Here is a 26,217-nt window from a genome sequence, read left to right on the forward strand (position 1 = left end):
GCTGCCACACTATTTGCTATCTTGTCATCTATCTAAAGTCAATTTATCTGAGCCTAAATGTGAAGAAAGTTAATGCATTTTGTGAAATACTATCTTCTGTTACTGACATCATATGTGTTGCTTATGATGCAAATCTAGAGCTCCACAACTTATTAAATTGTAAATTGTCATTGCAATGCCAATCACAAGGAGCTGCTTGGGTGCAATGTTACATAGTCTATAAAATTTCATGTGCCGTACAATAAAACTCCAATCGTCTAAATGTTGGTCTGTTGGATGGACTCTCACTGTCCATACAAATCTTTGTATTCACAATGAGCAGAGAGGACATTTTTAGTGTAGAAAATTAACATGGTAATAAAGCAATATTTGCAATGCCTTGTTTTCCTAAACTCACCTAACTACAGTACCAGATGTATAGAAAGGCAATACTGAAGCAGCGCATCGAAAGGCAGACATGCAAAAGTCTGAGAGGGGAATTAGGGCTAAGAAGTTGGAAACCCTTCCTGACAATAGTATTTACTAAGTCTTTTCTAGTTGTTCATGCAACATGTTGACTAACTAAGATGCAATATAATGCTTCATATTCAGGTTAGTATTATGACTGGTTTTATTACCTGGTATAAATTAGTTAGGTTGTCTCTGTTACACACTTTCTCGCTTATTTCCTTGCCTTCTTTCACACATGCCAACATTTCATTCTTAATACATAGAGTTTAATATATCAGCCCACTATTTGAAGCTATAACAGCTTGAACTTTGTGTGTTTATGGGAATTTTTGGCCCTTCTCCCAGAAGTGTCTTTGTGAGGTCAGACACCGATGTTGGACAAGAAGGCCTAGTTTGTGGTCTCCCCTCTAACTCATCCCAAAGAGGTTCTGCCAGGACAAAAATAAGTCCATAAAGACTTATTTATGGACCACAACATGGTGCACTGGTGTCCTGTCATGTTCAAACAGGAAAGGACCCTCCCCGCACTGTTCCACAAAGAGCTAGGGAGCCTAAAATTGTCCTAAATGTCTTGCTATGCTGACGCACTAAGAGTTCCTCTCACTGGATCTAAAGGGATGAATCCACACCACAATCCACTCTGCACCAAACTTGCTACTAGACTTGCTGCAATGCAGTCAGACAAGTTTCCCGTCTCCTGGCACATTTCAGTTTCATCTTGGATTGCCAGATGGGAGACATGATCCAACAGTGCAGAGAACTTGCCTCCTCTGCTATAGGGTTCAACTGTGACCTACTTTACACCACTGCATTCGACGCTTTGCATTGCACTTGATGATGTAGGTTTGGATGCAGCTGTGTGGCCATAGAAACCAATACCTTGAATCTCTGTACACACTGTTCTTAAACGGATATAAAGGTCATACAAAGGATTAGAGGTTTTTTGTCTTTTAACTTTCTCAATCTCTTCACACTAATGCCTCAGCATCTGCTGACTCTGCTCTGTGGTTTTCCACAACCATTCACTTTGATTGTGATCTGCGGTCGGAAATTTAATTGCATTGGGGGCATCCTCGCATGGTATCACACTTGAATTTACTGGATTCACTGAGCTCAACCATCATTTACTTGAGATTTTCCAAATATATGTTGACAAATCCAGCATGTTCCATGCCAGACAAAATGCACAAAAGAAGAAAATTACTGCAATAAATTCAGCTTTCTGTTATCTTGTGACTTCTGTCAGCTATAAAAGCTTAGATGAACAGTCAATATGATCATGCAGAAACTAGCTTCTGAATAGTTTCAGAAACTTCTTACACCTTTTGTGCTTTTCTAGCTCAGTGGTTCCCAATCACTGATCCATCTTTTGATTCTGGTGTTTTCAGGGAGAGAAGAAAAACATGCAGAATACCGACCTTTGAGGTCTGACTTTGGACTTTGGTTTTAATTGTCTCCTTGCTGTGGTGATTAGCAGGCTTCAGCTTCCCTGATGGCATGGAGAGAAGGTCATGCAGTCATTTCAATCAGGTGTGCTGGGACAGAGACACATCTAAAACATATAGGACAGGGTTGGGAATCACTGTAGTAGCTCAAGAGTATTGTTGTTAGTATGACCTGTGAGAGTTGTGAGATGCATCTTTGTATTTGCCCTGCTTCCTTGTAACATGTTTTACTTTTTTCAGCTGCAAGCAGCTCTCTTGTATCCTGCAGCTTCTATCTTACATCAGAGGGCCTGTGAAATAACCTTATGGATAGGTCCGTATTTACTTGACAGATTTAACTTATGAATTTTTCATACAATAGGTAATTTATTGTTTTAAGACCGGAACTAGTCTGCAGAAAAATAGTCAGTCACATATCAGCACTGCATCATTTATCAGCAACATTAATGGGAGCGATCAGAGATTTTGTTTCTCTATTTATTTTAGTGTCTAACATGCTGTGGTATTATATCATCACTTTACAGCACAAACAAAATCACATTGTTTTGTTCGATCATGTGAAGTGATTTACATATTTTTGCAAAGATGTTGTTCTCGAATCTAGTATTGTTGAAAATTAGCTTGTAAACAGGGGAATTTTCTGTAGGGGAATCCACACAAAGTTAACTGTAGCACAAGGATAAGAGCACTGGGCACTTTTTCTGCTCTGGTGCATTTTTACTTAGAGAGGCTTAGTGTCTAAAACTGGACGAGCTCCAAGCAAATTCAGCAATCTTCTGCCCCCTGAGGTGAAACAGAAAACAGGGCAGAGCTGACTTATATGACGTATTCATCTTATCAGTGTAATAAGAGTCAAAAATATCAAAGGGTAGCATTGGCAACTTTCCCCGATCGAGTCATCTGTGGGTTTGAGTGTCACAGCAACAAGCAGGAATATCAGATGCATGTGCTCTCAACAAGTATCTTTTAATATCTTTAATTGTACGAGGCTGCTCTGCTTGCTATATGTTGGCCGCTCAGAGAACTTGTACAGAACTACTCATTCAGTAGTTTTCCTTTAATTACAAATTTGCTTTCTCCATTTTCCTCCTTCAGAAAGCGTAATAAAACTCAGATGGCCCCTCTTATTATGATCTACTTGGCCTCTGCTAAGATCTGGCAGTTAACTAAGCATCCTAATGTGGACATGGAGCCTCATTCCTTTTAATTGTAACACAGTTTGTGGGAGTTACGTAAAACTTTGCAGCTCAGATGGAAAAAGAAATGCTACATCAACAAACTGTGTCTGTCGTTGAAATGAATCGTTTCTGTGCAGAAGCTAGTACATTTTTGCACAAAGTACTTTTTAAAACTTTTTTTTTCATTTGATACACTTAGTGTAAAGAGATTGTGCGTATAGTATTCTGCCTTTTCATTTTTGTCAAACTCTCAATCAGAGTTGTTAAGTATTTCCACGTTTTGGGTCATGTTCTTCATTTTGTCTGCGCACTTTACTTTTCTGAAGTCCAATTAGCTGAACAAATTGCATTTCAGAGAACTCCTTAGTCAGTTATTATATTTTACAATATCCGTGTATTCGTGTACCCCTTGATTCTTTGCATCGGTCTTTCACATAAAACTGGAAAAAACTTGAGAATTGTGTTTCAGCCAACATATTTTTAACAGTTGAAAACCCAATAATGTACATGTCGACCCCAGTGGCTGTTTACTTTTCTCTAAAGTAAAAGAAACATTTAACTTGATATTAACACTGGCTCTGAGTTGAGAAAATGAGGGAAAGTTATGAGTCGGCACTTCCTATTGCTGGTGTCATCAACAGAGATCAGAGAATTATTGCTCTCTTGGTTTCTACCTGAATTAATATCCTGCCATGCCGACAACATTTCCTCCCGGGATCAATAAAGACTCAGCTTCTTTTATCTCTCGGATCCGCCACCTTGAGTCTCATATCTGCACGTCTGTCTCACATACAGGTGTTCTTTTGTCAACACCAGCGTCAGGTTTTGATGTAGCTTTATTCTTTTGGTTTGTGATGCTCCTCATTCATTGCTTCTGTTTAAGTCCATTAAAGCTACACCGAACTTCATATATTTTCCATGAATTTGGTGAAACTCGTAGGCCTGTTATGCAGATTGTTTTGTACGGTCTGCTTTCATGAACTGGTCCAACTTTTATAGAGATTTTTCACCATTATTGAACAGACACATCATTTACAAGGCTTGATGTGTCAATCCTTGTAAATGACACATCATTTACAATTGAAATTGAAGACAATTTTAAGAAGTGTTAAAGCTGCCAAGGTTTCCCCTAGAAAACTTGCTCAGCCTGTTGGTTTAGGTGCAGTCGTTCATCCAGTGGCGCGTTGTGTTTTTGAGTTAAAAAATGTTATGTCATTTATTTCCAAGTTATGAACATTAGGTCTCCATGAGGTGAGAGGCAGCATGTTCCAAGGATAGGTCATCATTCTACCACAGCTTTTTACACCTCATTATGCAGGGATAGTGATATAATTGCAGCAGATGACTTGAAGATAAGATGTTATAGTAAAACATATTTTTAACCAGGCTGTGAATTTCTATGGTGGATGTATCGAAGTGGTTCTGAATAAAGTATGTTGTCCTCTTTTGTATTGCCCTTTATATCTATAGAGAGAGTTTTAATATATATATATGTATTTTTTTTTTGTTATTATGATATCCTTACCTTTAGTGATTATATCCAATCTGGGCAATGCATATTTTTGAAAATCTGCTTTGGTTTTTGCTTTAGTGTAAGATAAAACATTGCACATTAACAAAATATCCAGCCTTTGATTTCACTGACTTTTAAATCCCAGCTTAGAGACCAGGTGGCCCTCGGCTGTTGTCACAGCACTCAAGCACACACACACTTTTTGTAGAGACAGCTAAAGCAAAACATTTCTGCAAATTACTCGGTCTTACTAGCTGCGGGTGTTGTGGATAAGAGAGTCAGTGGAGGTTTAACAAATTTTAGAAAAAGTTCATCAAAGTTACAACAGCAATGTATATCGCTTAAAATGTTGTGTATAGTGTTAGAAAAATATGTGGCTGCTCTAACAAACCTCTGTGTAATATTTGGCATTTTCTGTGAAAGATAATATGGGGGTGTCTTAATCTATTTTTCACCAATGAAGAACTTATTTTTAATAAATTGTATTCTGCAAAAAAATAGTTTTACATAATTTCTTCAGTTTCAATTGTTTGGTTATTACACCTGAATTATTGTGCTTTATGACATAACATAGCATTGGATTAAGTAAAGTCATTTTTGGGTCATTGTTAACTGCATAAAGTCCTTTAGCAGTGCATATGTTTGCCAATACTTAACTGGAAGACTTTTTGGATTTACCAAAACATCTGTGGCAGTCCGGCTTTGATGGAGATCACATCATGCATCCTGTCTGATCAGATGTGTAAAAACTCGGTGCTGTTATTGACCTATAGTGTTATTGACCTTAAGCTGCATTTTCATAAACAACTGACATGGAAGAGGAAGTAGTGGTAAATTACAGTTGTGTAACCCAACAAAAATGTATCTGTAGCTTCCAGATGAAAGGCATCCAGCTGTGCGATGATTGTTTATATTGACTGTCAAACATCTTGAGGTGTTCATAGTAAACTATGTCCACTTGAGCTGTTTGAAGATGCCTCTCACATCTGGACTTTCCTTTATGAGGCTTAAAGATTGAAAAGGAGAGTCTCCAGAAGCATCTGGGACAGGTTAAGACATATTAAGGGCACTTCTGTGTAGTCTAATGATGATTTTTTTTAAAGTCTTGAGGAAGAAGTATATTTTGTGTTTGAAGAGATCAAAGTAACAACATAATTGTAGAAAACATGTAAAACAACATCAGCACTTACAAAAAGTGAGAAAAGAGCTGGGGGTGAGATGGTAAATTGGAGATTTGACAAGTGGGACAAAACTGTAAACAACCCTGTATCCAATTAAATAATCCTCCGTTTGAGTCATCTGTGTTTTCTGGGATATTGACATCTCAAACGGATCCACCAGGCATCAACGAAAAGGCAAAAATCAAAGTAGACTTTCAAAACCATGAACTCTGGAATGGAGATGATATTTCCTTTAAAGATTTATTTTTTTCTTATTCATGCTGCAGGCTGAGATAAGGAGGTTTCAAACCAACAATAACACTGTTGCAATTCATTGCACAAGTGTGGCTCATGTGTAAATGAGGACAGCACATATTGGTGTGTTATGAATTTTGGTTTTAGGGCTCGAGTGACATATATTAATCCACCTCAGCTTGTGTTAGTTTGTGTGCACTGGTTCCAACATATTCCACCCGCAAGGGAAAAATACAAAGCAACCCTTTGTCTCAGACTGTTAACAAATACTGCTGAAAAACTTTTCAATTTTGCATTTCTTGTTTCGTCTAAAAACATAACTTTGTAAGAGAAGCATTTTATTTTTCATTCTCTGTGTTTTTTGTCCTGTCAGTGTGTCGATGCTCTTCTGTTGTTGTGTTCACGGTAATGCACTCTCTACTGAAGATCTCAGTTTTTTGTGAGTTTTAACTGAATTTGGGCAACAAAACAAAACTGAAAAGGTGATTAGTTGTGATTAAAATACTTAGATTAGTGCGAGCTGAATTCAAGAGAAAATGTATTTACAAACACTTATTTATTTATTTTATTTTATTTTTTATAAATTGGTGAATTGTGGAGTCATTTTCAACAGTCAGTCTCTTACTTGAGAGAGGATGATCAACTGGACTTGTAACATAACCACTATGTTTGTTGTTTCCTAAATAAATACATTAAAAAGTAAATGTATCAACCTGTCGTGTAGAACAGTTGCTGTGATTTCATTGTTAAAAAGTATTCCAATTTCCACTGTTTATAACTGATTTCGGGTAAATCCTGATATGTTCAGGTGTGTGTGAAACGAATTAGTAATTAAAAAAGGGGCGTGTGCGTCGGCGCAAGAGGTGCAAGCGGGGAGGAAGACGCTGACCCTGGGATCTGTGCAGCGGGAGTTTTGACTTGTCTGAACATTTAAAACTAGTAAAAATCAAAGGAAAGACATAAAAAACAGCTATCAAAGATCGCCCCGTGCCACAGATGGTATTTTAGGAACTGGATCGGAGTTTGCACCCAGGAAACGGCGCCCGGTGCAAGTGGACGCCGCCAGTGCGAGAGGACGCCACTGAGGGGAAAGAGAAACGCTCCCGGTGAGATCTGGACTGTACTTTTCTTTTTGGGGATTTTTGGTGGTACCACTCTTTTTCCGTATCTTTTTGGGGAGGGGTTTGGACGTTAGGATTTTTCGTTTTGGATCGGGACTTGGGGAAATACTTCCAGGACTTTGTTTATTTTTCGAGGATATGGAACTGCTTTGTGGACAATAATCTCTTTGAAATAAGAATGGGAAAATTTTGGACATTTAATTAATTAGGTCTTTTGCTGATTGAAACCGAGTAACCATAATTATTTATTTTTTTGAGGGAATGGAGTTATTGATCTATTTATCAAGATAAGCTATTATTATTTTGTGGTATTGTAATTCTTTTTTGAATAAATAATTGTTGCTAAGGATCAACTTATTTCTTATTGAGTGATTGGGTATTTATTTATTTATTTTTCCAAATTAATGGTGTAGCATACCTTACCTGATTTCCTGGGACAGATCTCCCTTGTGTGTATTTGTAAGTTCTGCTTTAAGCCGAATGTAACAGACTGACTGTTAACAACTGTTGAAACCCCCACTTTAGAAAAAATGCATTGTACTTGTATAACTGGAACAATGTCTTTTTTGTCTCCCTCCAGGTGATGAAGACATACCACATGTACCACACTGAGAGCATCAGCGCTGAGACCAAGCTGAAGGATGCAGAAAAGCAGGAAGAAAAGCAGTTCAGCAAGTCCGGAGATCTTAACGTCAACCTCCTGCGCCATGAAGACCGCCAGCCGCGGCGCAGCTCTGCCAGAAAGATTGAGAAGATGAAAGAAAAGGTAAGCATGTGTAAGAAGAGAAGAGTGTTGTGTAATTATCCCTTGCACTGGATTCATGCATGCTATATAAATTTTTAACTCTCCACTAAGGACTTGGGCTTGAAAAAGCCTTGAGGAAAGTCTCATCAATTTTAAATGTTTATAGTTTGAGCTGGAAAATTTGGAGAGAAAAAGTCTTGCAGAGAGAGAAAGCAATTTAACATCATACAGTCATAGGAGCAGTCTGAGGTCTTCAGCCAGATCCAAACCTAGCAATAACCTGACTCCCTCTCCAGCTTATGCAGCTTTCCGCTTTCTATGCCAGACTTGCCAGGCTCTTGTTCTCTTGAGCCTTCTGTCCTTCGGATGCGACCATGCGTTTTATATTCTTAGCTTACTCCTGAATTTCTTTATGCAAATAGAGAAACTCCTATTATCTCTGAGGAGCAGGAAATCAAAACTTCTCCTTAGCCTGCGAACGTCAGTGGCTCCACCTGCTCTGGAAGCTCCAGACTATTTATAACACAGAGTCGCAATGAGGATTCATCTTTTTTTTTTTTGTCTCTCGACTGCAAGCTCGTCTCTTATTACTCTGCATGGAAGTGGGTTGAATGCAAAGGAAGGAAGAGAGTTACTCATTTTTCCTTCCTGTATGTGCACAATAGCTTTTTGAAATTGGAAATAGAAAACTCGAGTGAATTGGGAAATGTACAAAACCAATAAAGAAGACGAGGCTTTTTGTGATTTGCTTGAGAAGTGCAGAACTTTAATCTGCCAAACAATTAAAGCACTGAAAATCCAATCAGTTGGTAAACAAATATACTTGATAAATATTCAGCTAGAGTGCCATGAAAAACACCCCACTTTTAGCCACATTACATCCTCAAATATCAAGGTATTTTATTAAAATTTTAGGTGCACAAAGTAGAACACAGTTAAGTAGAAGGAAAATGATGCATTGTTTGAGCCACTCATTTGTGCAGCTCTGTTGTGAGATAAAGTTTCCCATTGCCATCTCATGTTAGCATACAGTGAAATTTTAGAAAGCAAATCTCAAAATGTCAACATACTTCTGTCATACAGGGATTTATAAAACTGTTCAGTAATATTTAACATTGACAACTGTGTTGAGTTGCTAAGCATAAATAGGGTTTTAATCTGGTCCCTTTGCCGGTTTGGTGCAACCACAGGAATCCCTTCAGTGGGAAACCTGTAGAAGGGAATAATATTAACAAAATGCAAATCCAGCTCAGTTTTTCAAACATAATACTGTCTAGAGGCAGATTCTTTTTAGCCTTCCTTCAAAATTTCTAGGCCGTCTCTACCTGTCTCTTCATCCAGACTGTTTCTTTGGTGTACAGGAAGACTCCTCCATTGCTCAATTTAGAAGCACTTTCCCTTCATCTGCCTCTGTTGTTCTCTTCTCTCCTCCTCAGAGGCAAGCCAAGTATTCAGAGAATAAGCTGAAATGCACAAAAGCCAGGAATGACTATTTGCTGAACCTGGCAGCAACCAATGCAGTGGTGGCAAAATATTATATCCACGACGTCTCCGACATGATTGATGTAAGTATGCGCTTGGAGCATGTGTTTGTCTCTCTCAGCCGGGACCTCTGGTGTTGATTTTTCTCTGCAGCACTGTCACTTTTCTCGCCATCTGTTCTCATGTCTCATTCCCTCTCAGCCTGTTTGCTGTTTGTTTTCAAGCTGCTCTGCTGGCCCCAGTAAATGAAGATGCTGCCATTTCTTTATTATTAATTGCTGCGTAACAATCCTTGACACTAACTTTTGGTGACTGTCGACAGTTGACGCAATGCATTTGTTCTACTTCAACAGTGATGTGTAAGCATGTTTCTCACTGATAAATTAATGAGGCTTCATCGGTGTTGACAAAATGTTATTTGTCCTGTCTGTCTCTGTCATGTTATTAATTAGTTGCTTTTAGGAATTCTGCAGAGTAAAATTCAGTGAAATACAAATGATTTAGAGGCAGATCTGATGCAGTAGTGTCTTAACTGTAAGATAACAGCGCTGTAATAAACTCTTCATCAGTGTTTAAAATGGTTTCTCAGCTGCTAATGTATGCTTAAAACTGTTCGTCTGATTGGCTGTAGTTGCTCGGCACTCAGGGACCAGAGGAACATTAACAGGAATTGGAAAAGAAAAACATTCCTTTTTAATGAACACATTCTTACTTTGTCTTTGCACACAGTGCACCTTTTTGCGGTGAGGTGCAAAATGTATTCATTAATTCCATTACTTATCAAAGTTTCCCCTTCAATTACATAGTTTGTGGCCTTTTGCCAGGCTAATTTGTTTCACCACAGTCATAATGAATTGAATGAAAATCTTTATTTTCTGCCACTTTATTCTGTTATGTGGTTCTTATTACAATGGATAATTTGTTTAAAATATTTTTGCCTTTGATTGCTTTGATAAAATGTGTGTTTCAACACAATCATGTTTTGGAGATCTGACTGGAAAAGAAAATGTAGGATGAAAATTGAAAAGGGTTCTTGATAAACTCTTTCCTTGAGTAAAACAACTATTGGTTTAGCAGAAATGATAGGTCACACCATGAAAAACCAAGCAGACTTGGAGCTGATCAATGTAAAGAGTCTGGGATTACAGCTGATAAGGAAAGTTTAAACTATGATATATGGGCTTTGATTTGATGTAATGTGACAGTTTAGCAGTAAATGTATGGTGGTAATGTTGTTTTTTTCCCACACATAATTTTTGCATACAGTTCTGCAAAAGTTTCAGTTTTTGCTTTTTTGTCACACTAAACTGTTTCAGATTGTCAAACTATTTCTTTTCAATCAGACTAAGATAACCAGAACAAAAACAAAAGAAAATCAGTCTTCAAAGCAAGAAAGCTTTCTAAAACAATGTTGGCCTGTGTTGAAAATAGAACTGCCCCTCTTCATATCATCATAAATTAAAACTGATTAACCACGTCATTTCAACTCTTCTTTTTGTGACTACTCTGGTCATCCTTGTCTGACACTGACATTTGTTTCATTAGTTGATACATTTATGTGCAATAAAAAATAAAAAACAGGTTAAATATTTTTCCCAGTACTGCAGCTCCTCATATTTCAAGTCAGCTTATAGTCCAATCGGTTTAGAAGCGCTGACATGTTTCAGTGAACACATCTTATTGAAAAACTTGTTGGAAGTTATTTGCAGTCACTTAATAATCTAAAGATGATAGATGAACATTTTGAGAGCATTTGCCCTTTTGCCTCATTGTGTGGCTGCTGCTGTGGATCTGGTTTCTGGACACTAAATGGTCCGTGTCATTGCAAATCCTGGTGAACTGCATCTATTTAAACTAATCCTCATTTATCTTTTCACCACAGTAAGTGAGAAAAAAAATGCATTGTTTGTCATATCTAAGTCACAGCGAGACATTGTGCACTTGGACTTGATTATTTACCTCATGGAAGCAAAATGCGTTACAGAAAATAGATTGTTCAAATTCAGCTGATGAGTTATGATCGCTTTGCAAGTGTTTACTTAGTAGTGTCAAGGCATGGAGTATCAAATGTGGGTATCAGAATATCTTGAAAACTAATATGCTGTGAGTCAAACTAGCTCAACTGGCTCATGCAGTGATTAAACATGCAGTTTAATCACTGCATGTAAAACAGTGATGAGAATGAGAGACACCAACAGTGCTTGGATTTACTGTAAGACATTTGAAGGTGGTCTAACTTGAAAATGAAAGTCCACCTGTTGCCTTGAAAATGCTATTTCAGTCAACAAGAAATTTGATTTAGCTTTAACTCAGAAATTAAAGTTCATGAAATTGATTTAACAACAAGAAACAAGTGTCTAAATATTGTTTTTTTTAGCTAGAAGATTAATAATGGCTCATTAATCTTGAATTGTGAATTTTAACTTAATGTTGCAATTTAAACCAAATAATCATTTCACAATATGAAAGGAAAAAACTCACCCTAGTTAAAGATTACATGTTTCTGTATTATTTTTACTCACATTATCAAGTTAAAATAACTAATTATTTTACTTCATTTAAATTCTTGTTTCAAAATACGTGAACAACATTTCTGATCTGATAATAAATTTCATTTAACATCACAGGACATTATCCTCAAGCTTTGCACACTGAAAATTGGCTTAAAATAAACATTTGCCTTAATAAAACTCAAGAGTCAGATCAAAGTAATGCACTTCCATCTCAGGACACAATAATTGCTTTTTTAATTGCTAACCTAGAAACTATAGTTTATTCAGCTCTTTGAGGTTTGTCAAAATTGATAACAAGTTAACACAACTTACTGCCGTAAATTTGTCTTTCACAAACTCACACATTTAGGTTCAAAATCTAAAACCTGCTAAATTCATTTGACTTCAAAAGAATATAGTAGACACAACTAAATTCGGCTCAAATGTTTCACAGTGTTAAAGCTTTCTCAATCATCTTCTGCTCCCAGCTGCTTCTGGATTTGTATGCACACATTCTCAGTGTGTTTGCTTGTTTTAAAAAAGGGGCCAATTTACTCCCCTTAGATTTGGGTCTAGTGAGCCGACTTGACAGAGAGTCGAAATGATGCTTGTGCAGAAGAAGGGGGGTGAGACAACTTCCTCAGCGCTAAAGAGTTTTAAAGAGTGTTTACTTGGTGATTTACAGTGCTGTCAGCTGCCCCTAGCTCCCTTTAAACGTCATCAGTAGCATCCTCTGCCTAATTAGGTTACTTCATACAGCTCTGTGTGATAAGACTCTGTAATTATCCCTCGTGTAGCGCAGTGCCAGCTCCTGTAATTCTGCTATTTTTAAGCATTACCATGTAGAGGAGCATGATTAGGCATTTAGTCAATTAAAGAGGCTTGAACATACACTCTGAGGTTCTCTGAATAATATACAGTATTTTACAAGGGCTTTCTATACTATCATAGTGAGGAAGATTTTTATATATTTTTGCATTATAAGATGTGTAATTAAAATATTACAGTTTCAGAAAAAAGTACATGGTTCTAATTCATTTTTGTCTTAACAGAATAGAAGTAGTTATTCCAACTTTAAAGGTGAAGGTAAAGGTAATTTTATTTATGTAGCACATTTTTAGCAACAAGGCAATACAAAGTGCTTAAGTACCTACTATATACAACATTATCACTTTGTTTTATCCTGTTTATATCTGAATAACACAATTCATTACAATAAACCTTAGGAATCCTTATAACAGAAAATCTTAGTGCTTTTGAGAATGTGACTTCATATATCATTATAGGGACCAATCTGTTCTTGCCTAAACACCTAAACAAGCTGAAGACACAGTATTTTAACTTCTCATGTTGTTGAAACTCTGCTAAGAAGCTATTAATCCCAAAAAGATTTTTCCTCCTTTGCAGTCCCTCTTAAAGATACCTAATTATAATTTTTATTGTCATTTGTCCTTTATATCTTTTTCTGTCAAAGTGCTGTGATCTTGGCTACCATGCCAGCTTGGCGCGCACCTTCAGGACGTACTTGTCTGCAGAGTACAACCTGGAGACGTCGCGCCACGAGGGACTGGATATCATTGAGAATGCGGTGGACAACCTGGACTCTCGCAGTGATAAGCACAAGATCATGGATATGCATAACCAGGTGTTCTGTCCTCCGATGCGCTTTGAATACCTGCCACACATGGGAGATGAGGTGAGAGGATCTGAATGCTTTCATTCCCTCGATCTGGCTTTTATAAGGTAACTCTGAACACTTCAGGTTGTTTTGTGTAACCCAACCCATTTGTCCTCCATAGGTGTGCCAGGTCAGCGCCCAGCAGCCGGTGCAAACTGACCTCCTGATGCGCTACCACCAACTGCAGTCTCGGTTAGCAACACTAAAGATCGAGAACGAAGAAGTAAGGATTTATGAGATTTGTCTGAATGCTTCTCATTTTCCATAGACTATCACACCGCTGAAGGGTAAAACACCAAGCAGAATATCTACATCACCATCTGTTTTCTTTGCAATTACTCCCCAATTCCCTCAGCTCTGCAGGAGTCGACCCTATATGTCCCTGAGATTGGCTGTTTTGTCAAGAAGCCAAGGTTTTCTTTTATAAAGAGCAGACAGATGTAAACCAGAGGTGGTAATGACTCTGGAGCCCTATCTTCTCGTGTTGTATTAACAGGGAAAATTGAACAGCCGCGCCATTACTGGGAACGACATTTATTAATCAAAAAGCCTCTTTGTCATGTCAGAAGCATTGTGGTTCATCATAGTCTAATATGGGTCTGCAAGATTCTCTCAATTTATGCCTTTATTATGTTCTAATCTACCTAATTCAGAATTCTAGGCAGATTTATTATTATCATCAAATCAGAATTCAAAACAGTTACTTGAACCGCTGATAAAACCCCCCAAAATAAAACAAAAACATTTTGTTATCTTCACTCCTTCCACTCTGCTGGTAACCAGGTGAGGAAGACCTTGGATGCAACCATGCAAACACTCCAGGACATGCTGACAGTGGAGGACTTTGACGTGTCAGATGCCTTTCAGCACAGCCGCTCCACTGAATCCATCAAGTCTGTGGCCTCTGAGTCATACATGACCAAGCTCAATGTAGCCAAGAGGAGGTCAAACCAGCAAGAGACCGAAACCTTCTACTTTTCGGTGAGTCTGTGTCGACCTGTCTGCTTCCTAATGACCGTCGGCTCGCTGTGAGCATCACTCTGCTCTTCCACATACTCTGAAAATAGACTTGGAGCTACAATAAATTACATTTCTGCCATTTCTTTGATCCTGAACTGTTTAACTTTTATGATAGAGTAACTCTGTTTGACTCCTTTAACTCATTTTACTTCCATCTCCCCTCCTAGAAATTTAAAGAGTACCTGAATGGCAGTAACCTCATCATCAAACTGCAGGCGAAGCATGACTTACTGAAGCAGACGCTGGGAGAAGGTAAATAGACTTTTTATTTATCACACTTGTTTTTTTAAAAAGATCAAAAACATTTTGGTTACATTTATTTAGTGGTACAGATAATTATAGCCACATTAATTTTAAAAACAATAGTTTCTTAGCAAGGGTTTTTCTCCACTGCATAAATATATTCAGGTTAAGTGATTTTTGCTGTGAGATTATGCTGATTTATTTTAGGTCTTTCTACTCTTCTTTAATATGGAGGCCAATCAATTTGTTTGTTTGCATTTCCACAAAAGGCATTTTTTGAAAGGTAGCAGGAAACAGAAAAGAGAAGTGAGTTTCAAAAGGAGTTATGTCACACCGGAAACAGACCACACTTTGAGGTGTTCATTTCTCTCTCTGCTATCTCTGCTGGTTAGAGTGTTATCCGTTTAGTGAATATACTCACTAGTCACTGCGAGGGTTTCTATTTCCAGGCTGGAGGGGGAGGGATTACCTTGGCTCCACCCATTTCCCCAGGGGCCTCCTTGTCACCTCAGTCGTGATGAACAGCTTTACACCCAGTCAATCAGCTGGATCAAACCAGGGCCCATTTCTGCAGCTGCTCCTCCATCAGGGGTGCACCTAATATGAAAATGGGCAACTGAATTGCTCACACGAACTCAGCATATTTTTCGTGTATTTCACACTCAGGACCCATTCATTTATGACTTCAAATTGCCCTTTGGTTGGTACCATGTTCCATGGCAAAATATTAGTCTTTTTACATTTATAAACACTTTATTCTGTGGTCAAGAGTCCACAGTGGAGCAGCTGAGAGAGCGCAGGAGCAGACCATATGGTGCCCAAAAGGTACCACCCATGTTTAATTATTTAGTCGATAAATCACGGTTGAGTCGTGCTCATTAGCTGGCTGCCTCCCGCTCAAAACAGGGTGTTTGTGCATGTGTGTGGGTGGTGTCAGGATGACAGAGGGAACGGGATCAAACTGGTTAGTGCCACATGGCGTTTACATCTTGCTGTGTGTGTTAATAAAAACATAATATCAAGGTCTGGCACCAAGTGGTTCTGTGATAAATATATATGTATGTATTTATCTCAACCTAAGTTTCACAAGTGGTCATTCAGTCTATCTGTTTTTGTCTTGTCAAAAGTTGATTACTATTTTGAACATTTGAAAAGGTCTTTAGTTTTGAGGTGAGCTGTTTAAAAGTAGAGACGGCTTTCTCTTCATGGATTTTTTCTGTGTGGAAATTTTAAGTTTTGAAGGCTACTGACACTTCCCAACATTTCAAACAAGTTCATGTTCAAAACAGACCTTAAGATGCTAAAATAAGTCTCCAAAAACGCTAAAATGTCAGCAGGCTCTTGCTACTCTTGATTAGAAAAGTATTAGGTTTGCGTTTAATGTGAGTTAAATAGGAAGGGAACCTTTGCTCTCTAAGAAACTTGGAACATGGGCAAAGACCAGGACTTCTGAATTAACATTATTTGGAGAGAGGAGTCTAAAGTTGAATCATCAAGACACCATGATAGATAACAGGAAACATGTTTGGCTTAGAATAAATGCAGCAATCCAGGAGAAGAACCTCACACCAATATTGAAGTATGGAGGTGGAAAAGTTGTTTGGAGATACTTTGCTGCAGCAGAACCTGTCCAAGTCGTAGAATCCATGAAATCTACCGTGTATCAGAGGGAGCTTGAATAAAATATAAAACCGTCTCTAAAACAGTTGAAGCTGAAACATAGTTTAATTCTCTGCTATTCTTTGACAGATTTAATGCTGTTTTAGGTCATTGTCATTTTTGAAAGGTCCAGTTGTGCCTCATTTTTATCTGAAATGAAAAGTCCTGGGGCAAGTCCAGACTTTTATCCTTTTAAAATGTCGGTTGACTTGAAATGGGTTGTAAAAGTAAGGAACCACTCAAACGTCTTATGGCTGAAAGGAGGATCAAACTTTTCTTAGACTGATGTCAGATACTGGTGTATTGCAACAAGAATAATCTCACAGAAGTTATTTTGCCTAAAGGGAGTAACCAGCTATTAGGGTTGGGGTGTCGTAATGTTTTCCTCACTTTTAAAACACATTTTTGTTCAAATCTTTTGTTTAATGAATTAAACGAGGTTATTTGTGGGGAATCAATCTGCGCCTGTGCTGTTGGAAAGCCACAACAAAAGGCTCGGTGAACCAGTACAGACATCATTCAATGTCACCACAGATGGACCCCTCCCTCCACAACCTGCGCACACTGCAGCTACCCCTGTTTCATCATCTCCAAGAGACCGCCTGAGACCGTTTTAGGGGGGCCTCTTGTGTCCCCTGGGGCCCAATGACTGTTTGCTGGGTTTGTCCCTTGAATAGTGTTAGCACAGCTCTATTTATCCTGTCTTCAGCAGTGATTCTGTCTGTTTTGAAATCCTTTAGTGGGATAGGACACTGATTGGACTCTGCATAATGTGTAACATAAAGACACAAGAATATGACAAGTTCCTCCTTTGTTTCTTCCTCAGGGGAAAGAGCCGAGTGTGGAACAACGAGGTAAGATGTTGGTCCTAGTCTCAGCTTTACTGCCGCTGCATTTGACTCAATTAATTAAAAAACACGGTTCCAACAAATTCAAGACTACTTTTTCACATCTTTGGGTCCCTACAAAGTTTGGAAAAACAAAAGAAATATTTAATTACTTTAAAAACAATGTTGTTTTTAGGCATTTTACCTTGTATCCCTTCCCTAAAAGATTTTTCTTTTTTTTTTGACCAAAGAACCATCCATATATGAAACCATTTGTGAGTCCGTCCGTCCGTCCGTCCATCCATCCATCCATCCATCCATCATCCATCCATCCATCCATCCATTCATCCATTCATTCATTCATTGGAGATGTTTTGGAAATTTGTCTCTAGAAATTTAATAAGGAAAGGTGTATGAACCCTGTAATTCTAACAGAGTGATCTGACAACCTTATTTATTGTTTATCTTCCTAATTTGAAGTTTTAATTTTTAATTACAATGTACAGAATCAAATGTAAAAATCCAAGATGTCATATGATTCTAATGTAATTGTTTTGAAGTATTTTTCTAAGCCAAATTCCTGTTTGTTTCAGTTTTCTTCAGTTTAAAGGTCAAATTTCAGTGAAAGTTTTATATATATATCTATAGCTTTTGATTAGTAACTATGTCTGTATGTTTTTATTTTGTTTTCTCCCTTTTCACATTGTGGTATTTTTGTCCCCCTTTTCAATTATTCCTAGGCCGCCCACCCTTCCCCCTAAACCACAGAAAATGCGGAAACCTAGGCCACGTTCCATGTTTAACCATAAACTGTTTAACGGCAATATGGAGACCTTCATCAAGGTACCAATGGTGGCGGTGGTGGTGTTGTATGACTGAGCATCCCCTGAGGATCTGAGGGAACGCAGCCAGAACCTTCACTGTTATTCTCTCACAAAATTTAGCTTTCCGCTCCTCCCTTTTCCAGCTGCCTTTTGGTTATAACACCCTGGTTTAACCTCTAATGCGCCTTCCTTCCATAGTCCTACTGGTATATATGGTCACAGTGGCTATCAATCGTCCCTTTATTTCCCTGCAGAACAATTTAATGTCTTCAGCTTCCTGTCTAAACCCAGTCAGTCTGTGATGACTGAAATACAGGAGAAAACAGCATCTTTGCTCTGTCCCTTTCTGCACCCAGTCCTGACTGCACTCTGTAGCGTCCTTTTGTGAATCCCTGTGTTTAACCGCCCTTAACCCACAGCAAGGTCAATAGCAATCTGAGTTTTTCTTCTAACCCTGTGATTTCTCTGTCTCTTCTTCCTCTGCTTTGCTGCTTTCTTTCCCAGAGGAAGAAGGAATGCCCGTACTCGTATTCAGGTATCACTGTTATTAGAGAATGTAGTCCTGGCTGCAAGGGACACCAGACTATTGCTATACTAATAGAACTTATTGATAGTTCCTGCTGCACCTGAAAAATATTTAGCATAACTTCCGGGGTTTTTTTTGTCGCTTTCCTTCTGTTATCTAATAAAACATGTTCTACTTGTTGTGTTTTACATATTGCACAGTTAAAGATTGATATGCATGCCAGATGGCTCTGGTACAGTGCTTGCCAAAGTTTTCATATTCCTTTCATACCCCTTGAACTCATCTACATTTTTATGGCACAGCCAAAAACGTGAATGCATTTTATACAGATTCTATGTGATTGAACAAATAGAGATGGGAGAAAATCCATAAGAGGTCTTATAATTTCTTTTCAAATAAACATCTTGTCTTCCATACATTTGAACTTAGCCCCTTTACTCTGGTACTCCTAAATGCAATCCAGGGCAACCAGTTATACTCAGAAATCACCTAATTATTAAAGAACTCTGATTTATTCAAGAACATTAGTGAACAAACAGCATCTTGAAGACCAAGGAACACAGGGAGAAAGTCGTTGAAAGGCTTAGTGTAGGGTTAGGTTATAAAACAATAACTTAAGTTTTAATATCTTACAAAGCACCATGCATTCTATTGTTTGAAAGACAAAAGAGGATGCCAGAGAACCTACCAAGACATTGACATCCAACAAGTCAAGTAAGCAGAGCATTAACCAGAAAAGCAGCCAAAAAGAATAACTTTTAGATTATCTCTCTACACATTTGGCCTTTTCGAAATAGAGGCAAGAAGAAAGTCCTTGTTGAAAGAAACATGCAAGAAGTTCTATTTGCAGTTTGCCAACATGTGTAAAGAGCTCTCTGGATCAAATAAGATGCAAGTATTGGCTCAGAAGGTGCTGAATGCTTATGCATGCCACACTTTTTACAATTTTTATTTGTAAAAACAAAGTAAAACCACATATCCTTTTACTTCTACTTCCCAATTGAGGACTATTTTGTGATGGCCAAGGGGAATGAATCCTTTTGCACGCCACTGTACATGCAACAAGAATCATTATTTACAATTACAATATTCATAAGATTGAATGTGTCTTTCATATCCATATATTTTTCTTTTGTCTCACAATGTTTCAGGATTCAGGCCAACCGATTCCGCTTGTTGTTGAAAGCTGCGTCAGATACATCAATCTGTACGGTAAGTTTCACTTTGTGCTTTTATCGCTGTTGAAGAGACTGCAAAAAGGCAGTAAAAAGAAACAATAAAATAAGTTCATTGTGCTCCTGTTTAACCTTTACAAGGGACAAGAACTGACCGACACACTCTTTGAAGCTCTCAGCTGGCTGACTGTAACTTGACAACAGATCACACACAGAGTTTTGAGTCTCCAACTGGTCTTTGTTTCATCGGGTTCAGTCCGCCCCCTAACCTCTTTAGACTTCCTCCCTGTCTACCTTTACATCTGTCTTCAGCTCATTGCTGTGGCCTGCAGGCCTCTGCTCTGGATCTGGACCTAATGAAACTACAAAAAACTGATTAGAAGCCTCTAACTAAAACCACATGCTGCCGGCTCACTGAGGGGGCCCTTGCCTGGAAAAATACGTATCTCTCTCTTTACGACTAGATTACATTTCCTGCCCTGTGTTATATGTTTCCAAAGCTCTGTCATGAAGCTGGTGATGTGGTTTCAAGATAGTGACAGCCAGCGTAGTTCTAAATCAGTAAAATCTGGTTTGGATTTCTCCCAGGGTTGCAGCAGCAGGGAATATTTCGCGTGCCAGGATCACAGGTGGAAGTCAACGACATCAAAAACTCATTTGAAAGAGGTGAGTTTATCTTCTGTGTTCCCAGTTTTTAATATCCAAAGCACTTAAACAGGACAAACCAATTCAGACCAAAGTTTGGCTCATCAGATGTTGTTCTCCCTTAGGTGAGGACCCACTGATTGATGACCAGAATGACCACGATATTAACTCAGTGGCAGGAGTGCTGAAGCTGTATTTCAGAGGGCTGGAGAACCCACTCTTTCCAAAGGAGCGTTTCCTGGATTTCATCTCCACTATCAGTGAGTCAGCAGAAAAGACTTAAACAAGATGGGATTTTCACAAGATGAAAAAAGGAAAATCGACACCTTACGTTTTCTTAAAAGTAAGACTGTGCCATGCCCGACATGGACCTAATCATACCACCATGTGCCTATGATCTGCCTCAGAGAACCAGGCTGATGAGAATAGCTTAATACACAATTGCCAGAAGTATTCCCCAAGTCTGGATAAACATGAAAAAAAAATTGAAAAAATATGCGGGAAATATTCACATTTCTAAACTCTACTTCCAATCCCATCATTCACTTCTGATCTCAGATTATTTCCAGACTACACTGTCAGGCCTGATTAATAAAAAAAATACCTAAATAAGAATTGGGAACTAAAAAAAACTCTACAGTTTTAACATAAACATTTGTAGTAATTCAATGTTCTTTTGCTTAGCAAGTGGCCATGTCAAAGTGAAATAATTTTTAATTGATGTTTGCTATCTTTTACTTTCTGCTGTTTCAGAGCTGGAGTCAGAAGCGGAGAGAGCCCATCACATCCAGCAGATAGTCGTTACTCTTCCTCGGACCGTCATAATCGTCATGAGATACCTTTTTGCATTTCTCAATCAGTGAGTTTTAGTCCTTAAACCTCAAGTTACACCCCCTCCCCTGTAACAAACAGCGTGCAAAAATTAGTTTGTGCTTTGTATAGTCCCTACAGAGGATACGACATTGAATCTTCTACCTTATTTTACATGCAAATGTAATTCTCCTCTGGGTTGAGCAAACACTAAATAGATTGCAAGTAAAGGAGGGAAAAGACCAGATATGCAATCTTACATGTGTTTGAGAAGTTATGTACAGATCTGAAAACTCATATCCTTCGGCTCGGTGTAATATTCCTCTAATAACAGATGTTATTAATGCTACCTTTACTTTCTGCCTGCAGATCAAAGACACTGACTTTATATTATGCTCTGTTGGAGCAATTCCAGCTGCACTGTTTCTGCCCACACTTAGCCTGCTAATAATGTGCAAAGACTGATTATGATTTCCTGTTGCTCCACTGAAAGATTTGGTTAAAAAGGGTTACTCTGTAGCATAAGCTGTATAAGTAGATTTCAATATGTTGGATGATTGCAAATGCTTTTAAAGCAAATGTCACGGCTGTGAAATGAAGCTTGTGAAACTGTGTTCCTTTGAAACAAAGTCCCATTGCAAGATTTATCTTTTATCACTGTCCCTTTCATAGAAAAGCTCTGATCTTTCCCAACAACTCCAAATAAAACATTATCCTCAATTTACAGACATTTCTTTCTTCTTTCATCAGATTTTTTCAACTGCTTTTTTGTCTCTCCAATTTCTCTTGCTATATGTTTAAAAAATAAAGTGCTGCTCTCTTCAGCAATATCACAAATCAGCCATATACAGGCGGAATCAACAACCTCTGCTTTCTTGTTCCTCAGTCTTTCCCAGTACAGCGATGAAAACATGATGGATCCCTACAATTTAGCCATCTGCTTCGGCCCCACTCTGATGCCCATCCCGGACGGCCAGGATCCTGTGGCGTGTCAGGCCCATGTCAACGAAGTCATCAAGACCATCATCATCAACCATGAAGTCATCTTCCCAAATCAGCGTGAGCTGGATGGGCCGGTCTACGAGAAGTGCATGACGGGTGGGGAAGAGTACTGGTGAGTGGTTCCCTTATCTGGGAATAAACTTAAGAAAATTAGAGTAGTTTTCCAATTCTCCTATTTGTCAGCAAGATTTATTATTTCAGTTTGTGCATGAAAATAGTTTTGGCTGTATAAGTTATTAGTGATGAAATTTCACTTCACATTTCTTTATGTAGTGACAGTCCCCACAGTGAACCAGGAACCATCGATGAAGTTGATAATGGAACTGAGCCACACACTAGTGATGAAGGTAAATACACTGTTGAGGTGTTAAATAGCAAGATGCATTATTATACGTGTATGCTTTCAGCTTTAATGGCATTTGAAACAGTGTTAAATAGCAAGATGCATTATTATACCTGTATGCTTTCAGCTTTAATAGCATTTGAAACAAAAGCCTCTACAATGCAATAAGCCGATCTCAGTCCCTAGACCTAAATCCAGTAGAAAACATGTGGAGTGAAGAACCATTGAGAGAAGGCCCTGTGACCATTTTCCTAAAATGGTCACAGTTTAATCTCACTGTCTGTTCCAAACCTGTGAAATGCTGTAGAATCCTGAGTGCTGTATTTTTCTTTTTTTTTTTTTCAAATAACGGTTATACAAATGACTAACACTAGTAAATTTGCATAAAAAAAAAAAAAGTAAAATAAAACATTAAACTACAAAATAAACAGTCAGATTCTTCCCGTGTGGCGCTCTGCGACTGCAATAAAAGATGAGTTTGTTATAATGCGTTTTACACATATTTACCAGTGGGGCCAATAAATGCGGGAGGCACTGTACAACATTTATTTTAGACAAGAGAACATCCCTACAGACTTTTTGGCTCAAAATACTTTAAAGTGTAGACAGGCTGGTTGTATCGACTATATTTCCACTCTTGAGTATGTGCAGTATGAGCTGCAGCAGCTTCTGAAGGCAAAAAGGCTTAGGTGATGTTTGAAGCTAAAGGCAACTTGAGTAAACAGTGCTGGCATGCAGTGTAGTGTTTTTGATCTGTGTTGCTGTGTGTATGTGAGCGCGTGCCTCCCCCCTCTCTGCGCTGACTCTTTGTTCGGTGTTATTCAGCGATTCTCTCGGGACATTCTCCTTTGTATAGTGTTTCCTCGCTCGTCCTCTGAGCTTTGAATACATAACCGGGCCAGGCACAGGAGCCAAAGTGTTGCTTATACACTGAGGCATCTCTCCAGTGCTCTCTCTTAAAATTTCAGCTTTGTAGATGACTTGTTTTTTAGGGTGTTAGAAAGTGCTGACCCTATCTATTTTTTTTCTTGTTCTCACTTGAAAAAAGGAAGCAAAGCCTTTCTGGTTGCCCTTCATACATAACAGTTTTTAGTGTCCTCTGGCAGTAGCTCGTTTTTCATGAAAGCAAAACAGGCTCATGTTAATTGGGAGCGAATCCCCTGCAGTGATGAGGGTAGCATCTGTCTTTCAATTTAGGTTGCATTTGAACTATAGCTGTTCCATTTTGCCTCAAATGGCAGCTCAAACATCCATCTCTGGTGGGTTAAGAACATCAAACTTTCTGGGCGTTTTCTTTTTAAATTGTGTTTTTCCTGCTCACATATGACCGCTGTTGAGCAGTTAACTTTGACTGACCCCTGCTGGCCTGTTGGAAAACACTGCAGGGCACTTTTTTAGCTGAGATGTTGTAAAAAAAATATTTATTCAAAACATAATTTATTCACTTGTTTAATTTTTTTATTGAAAAAAATACAAAACAATCATGTATTTGAAATGTCTATAGTGAAATAACTTTTTATTAAATTTTCATTTCAACGTAAACTTCAGCCAATGTAAAGACAATTTTCAAAAGGTTTCTACAGATTATTATTCCCTCTGTGGATAAATTAACAGTGTTATATTATATAATATTAAAAAATAACATCAAAATAGGCACATATTTTCTGCAATTTGAAGTAAATTATGCAGTTTTATAAGACTTTCTTCTATTTTTTAAACAATATAGAGAGATATCTTAGATAAAGGAACCTAAATGTGACAAAATGCAAATTGCCATGTTCAGTAATTGTGGTCTGATAACTAAATTGCACACAAACTGAAGTGTAGAAAAACTTGGATATTGGTTACCAATGTCAGTGCTTTTACAAACGTGTAACTATTTTATTAGTCAATGCACCTCACTCCGCCATGGATTCTTCCTTTTTGGGATAGTAATAATCCAACTTCTCCTTATCTTCTACAGCACAGTGGCCAGAGCATACAAGCCTCATGAAAGGAGACAGGAGTTCACACTAGAAAAATAGAACGGTTGTGTTTTTGTCTTTGTTTGCATGGAAGACTTTGAAGAATAGATGTCCTGAACAAGCCATGATTTTCATTTTGAAATTATAAGTTGCTCATTGAGCAGTAAGAAGACTCTTGACTATGATAACAGAGCATGATTGGTTTGAAAACAGAGAAAAGAACCAAAATGGGGCAGAACTATTTTATTTATTTATTTATTATTTTAACAATTTATTTATTTTATTAACAATTTTTCCCTGTTGGCTTAAAAAAAATAAGCCAGTATGTCTCTAATCATGTGTTGCTTCATTTTCTGAAATATATCTTATGTAATTTTGCTCGCGTGTGTTTTCAGAGGTCGAACAAATTGAAGCCATTGCCAAGTTTGACTACACAGGACGCAGTCCCCGGGAGCTGTCCTTCAAGAAGGGAGCGTCTCTGCTTCTGTATCACAGGGCCTCTGAGGACTGGTGGGAGGGTCGTCACAACGGCGTGGACGGCCTCATCCCCCATCAGTATATTGTTGTGCAAGACTTGTACGTAACAATGTCATCAGTTTTAGTAGTGGCTATGTTTGAAAAGGGATTTTGCAGGGCTTTGATGAATGTCCGCTGAATAGATCTGACTCTGCTGTTTCAGGGATGATGCCTTCTCCGATAATCTCAGCCAGAAAGCAGACAGTGAAGCCAGCAGTGGACCGTTACTGGAAGAGAAGGGTTCCTCCAAAAATGACATCCCATCGCCGTGTGAGCAGTCAGCAGATTACAACTTCGGAGGAGTCATGGGGAGGTGACAAAAACATAAAACCCACATTTTAAGTTCTAATGGTCTGAAATATGCTGCAGTGTTTCTAATTGATTTGTCTGGCTTCTCCTCTCCAGGGTCAGGCTACGATCAGACGGCGCTGCGGTCCCGCGCCGTCGGAGCGGCGCTGCGGAGACCCACAGCCCAACCAGAGTACCTGACACTCCGCCGCGTGCCGCTGCCTGTCCCAGCAGTCCTCATAAAATATTCATTAGCAAGGCTCGCATAGAAAGTCCAGAAAAAAGGCGACTTGGCACTTTTGGTAGTGCAGGCAGTATTAACTATCCAGATAAGAAGGCATATCCAGAGGGCCACCCACTGAGACCAGTGCCAGGGGCCACTCGCCACAGCAGCCTGGGGGACCACAAAACACTGGAGACCGAGGCTCTGGCTGAGGTCAGACATTTTTTACCTTATAGCAGAAAACTTTTATCTTCAGTAGCTTATTAGTATTTGTACATGACTTTAACAAATCAAAATCTGGAAGGATGGCGTGCCCTCTTTACTCTGACACCCCTTACAAAGTCTGAGTGTACCAGTGGTCACCTAATTAGAAAAAGTCATTTAATCTGTGTATAATTTAATCTCAGTGTAAAACCAGCTGTTCTCTGAAGACCTCCGAGGTTTGTTAGAAAGCATGAATGAAGAAACAATATCAGAAACGTAAAATGCAAATATACCCAGGCGCAGACCTCAGCCTAAACCAGGGGTCTCAAACTCCAGTCCTCGAGGGCCGCAGTCCTGCAACTTTTAGATGTGCCTCTGCTGCACCATACCTGAATAGAATAATTAGGTCATTAGCAAGGCTCTGGAGAA

General features: G+C 38.6%; 1 protein-coding gene across 3 annotated transcripts in view; it reads left to right on the forward strand.

Annotated features, from left to right (window-relative positions):
- srgap3 (SLIT-ROBO Rho GTPase activating protein 3) overlaps positions 1–26,217 on the forward strand; it is a 68,464-nt gene that overhangs the window by 36,762 nt on the left and 5,485 nt on the right. For 2 of the 3 annotated variants that reach the window (XM_028002741.1, XM_028002743.1), the window contains 17 exons: positions 7,703–7,888; positions 9,304–9,432; positions 13,316–13,537; positions 13,641–13,742; positions 14,303–14,500; positions 14,707–14,791; positions 17,268–17,295; positions 18,009–18,111; positions 19,770–19,830; positions 20,382–20,459; positions 20,564–20,698; positions 21,192–21,297; positions 22,135–22,362; positions 22,524–22,597; positions 24,953–25,133; positions 25,237–25,386; positions 25,479–25,797. In XM_028002741.1, coding sequence (XP_027858542.1) covers positions 7,703–7,888; positions 9,304–9,432; positions 13,316–13,537; positions 13,641–13,742; positions 14,303–14,500; positions 14,707–14,791; positions 17,268–17,295; positions 18,009–18,111; positions 19,770–19,830; positions 20,382–20,459; positions 20,564–20,698; positions 21,192–21,297; positions 22,135–22,362; positions 22,524–22,597; positions 24,953–25,133; positions 25,237–25,386; positions 25,479–25,797 — 2,385 coding nt within the window. Of the gene's footprint in view, positions 1–7,702; positions 7,889–9,303; positions 9,433–13,315; positions 13,538–13,640; positions 13,743–14,302; positions 14,501–14,706; positions 14,792–17,267; positions 17,296–18,008; positions 18,112–18,596; positions 18,628–19,769; positions 19,831–20,381; positions 20,460–20,563; positions 20,699–21,191; positions 21,298–22,134; positions 22,363–22,523; positions 22,598–24,952; positions 25,134–25,236; positions 25,387–25,478; positions 25,798–26,217 lie in introns of all 3 variants that reach the window. The other variant, XM_028002742.1, reaches the window with a different exon arrangement.

This window comes from Xiphophorus couchianus, chromosome 20, assembly GCF_001444195.1.
Source record: "Xiphophorus couchianus chromosome 20, X_couchianus-1.0, whole genome shotgun sequence".
NCBI lineage: Eukaryota > Metazoa > Chordata > Actinopteri > Cyprinodontiformes > Poeciliidae > Xiphophorus > Xiphophorus couchianus.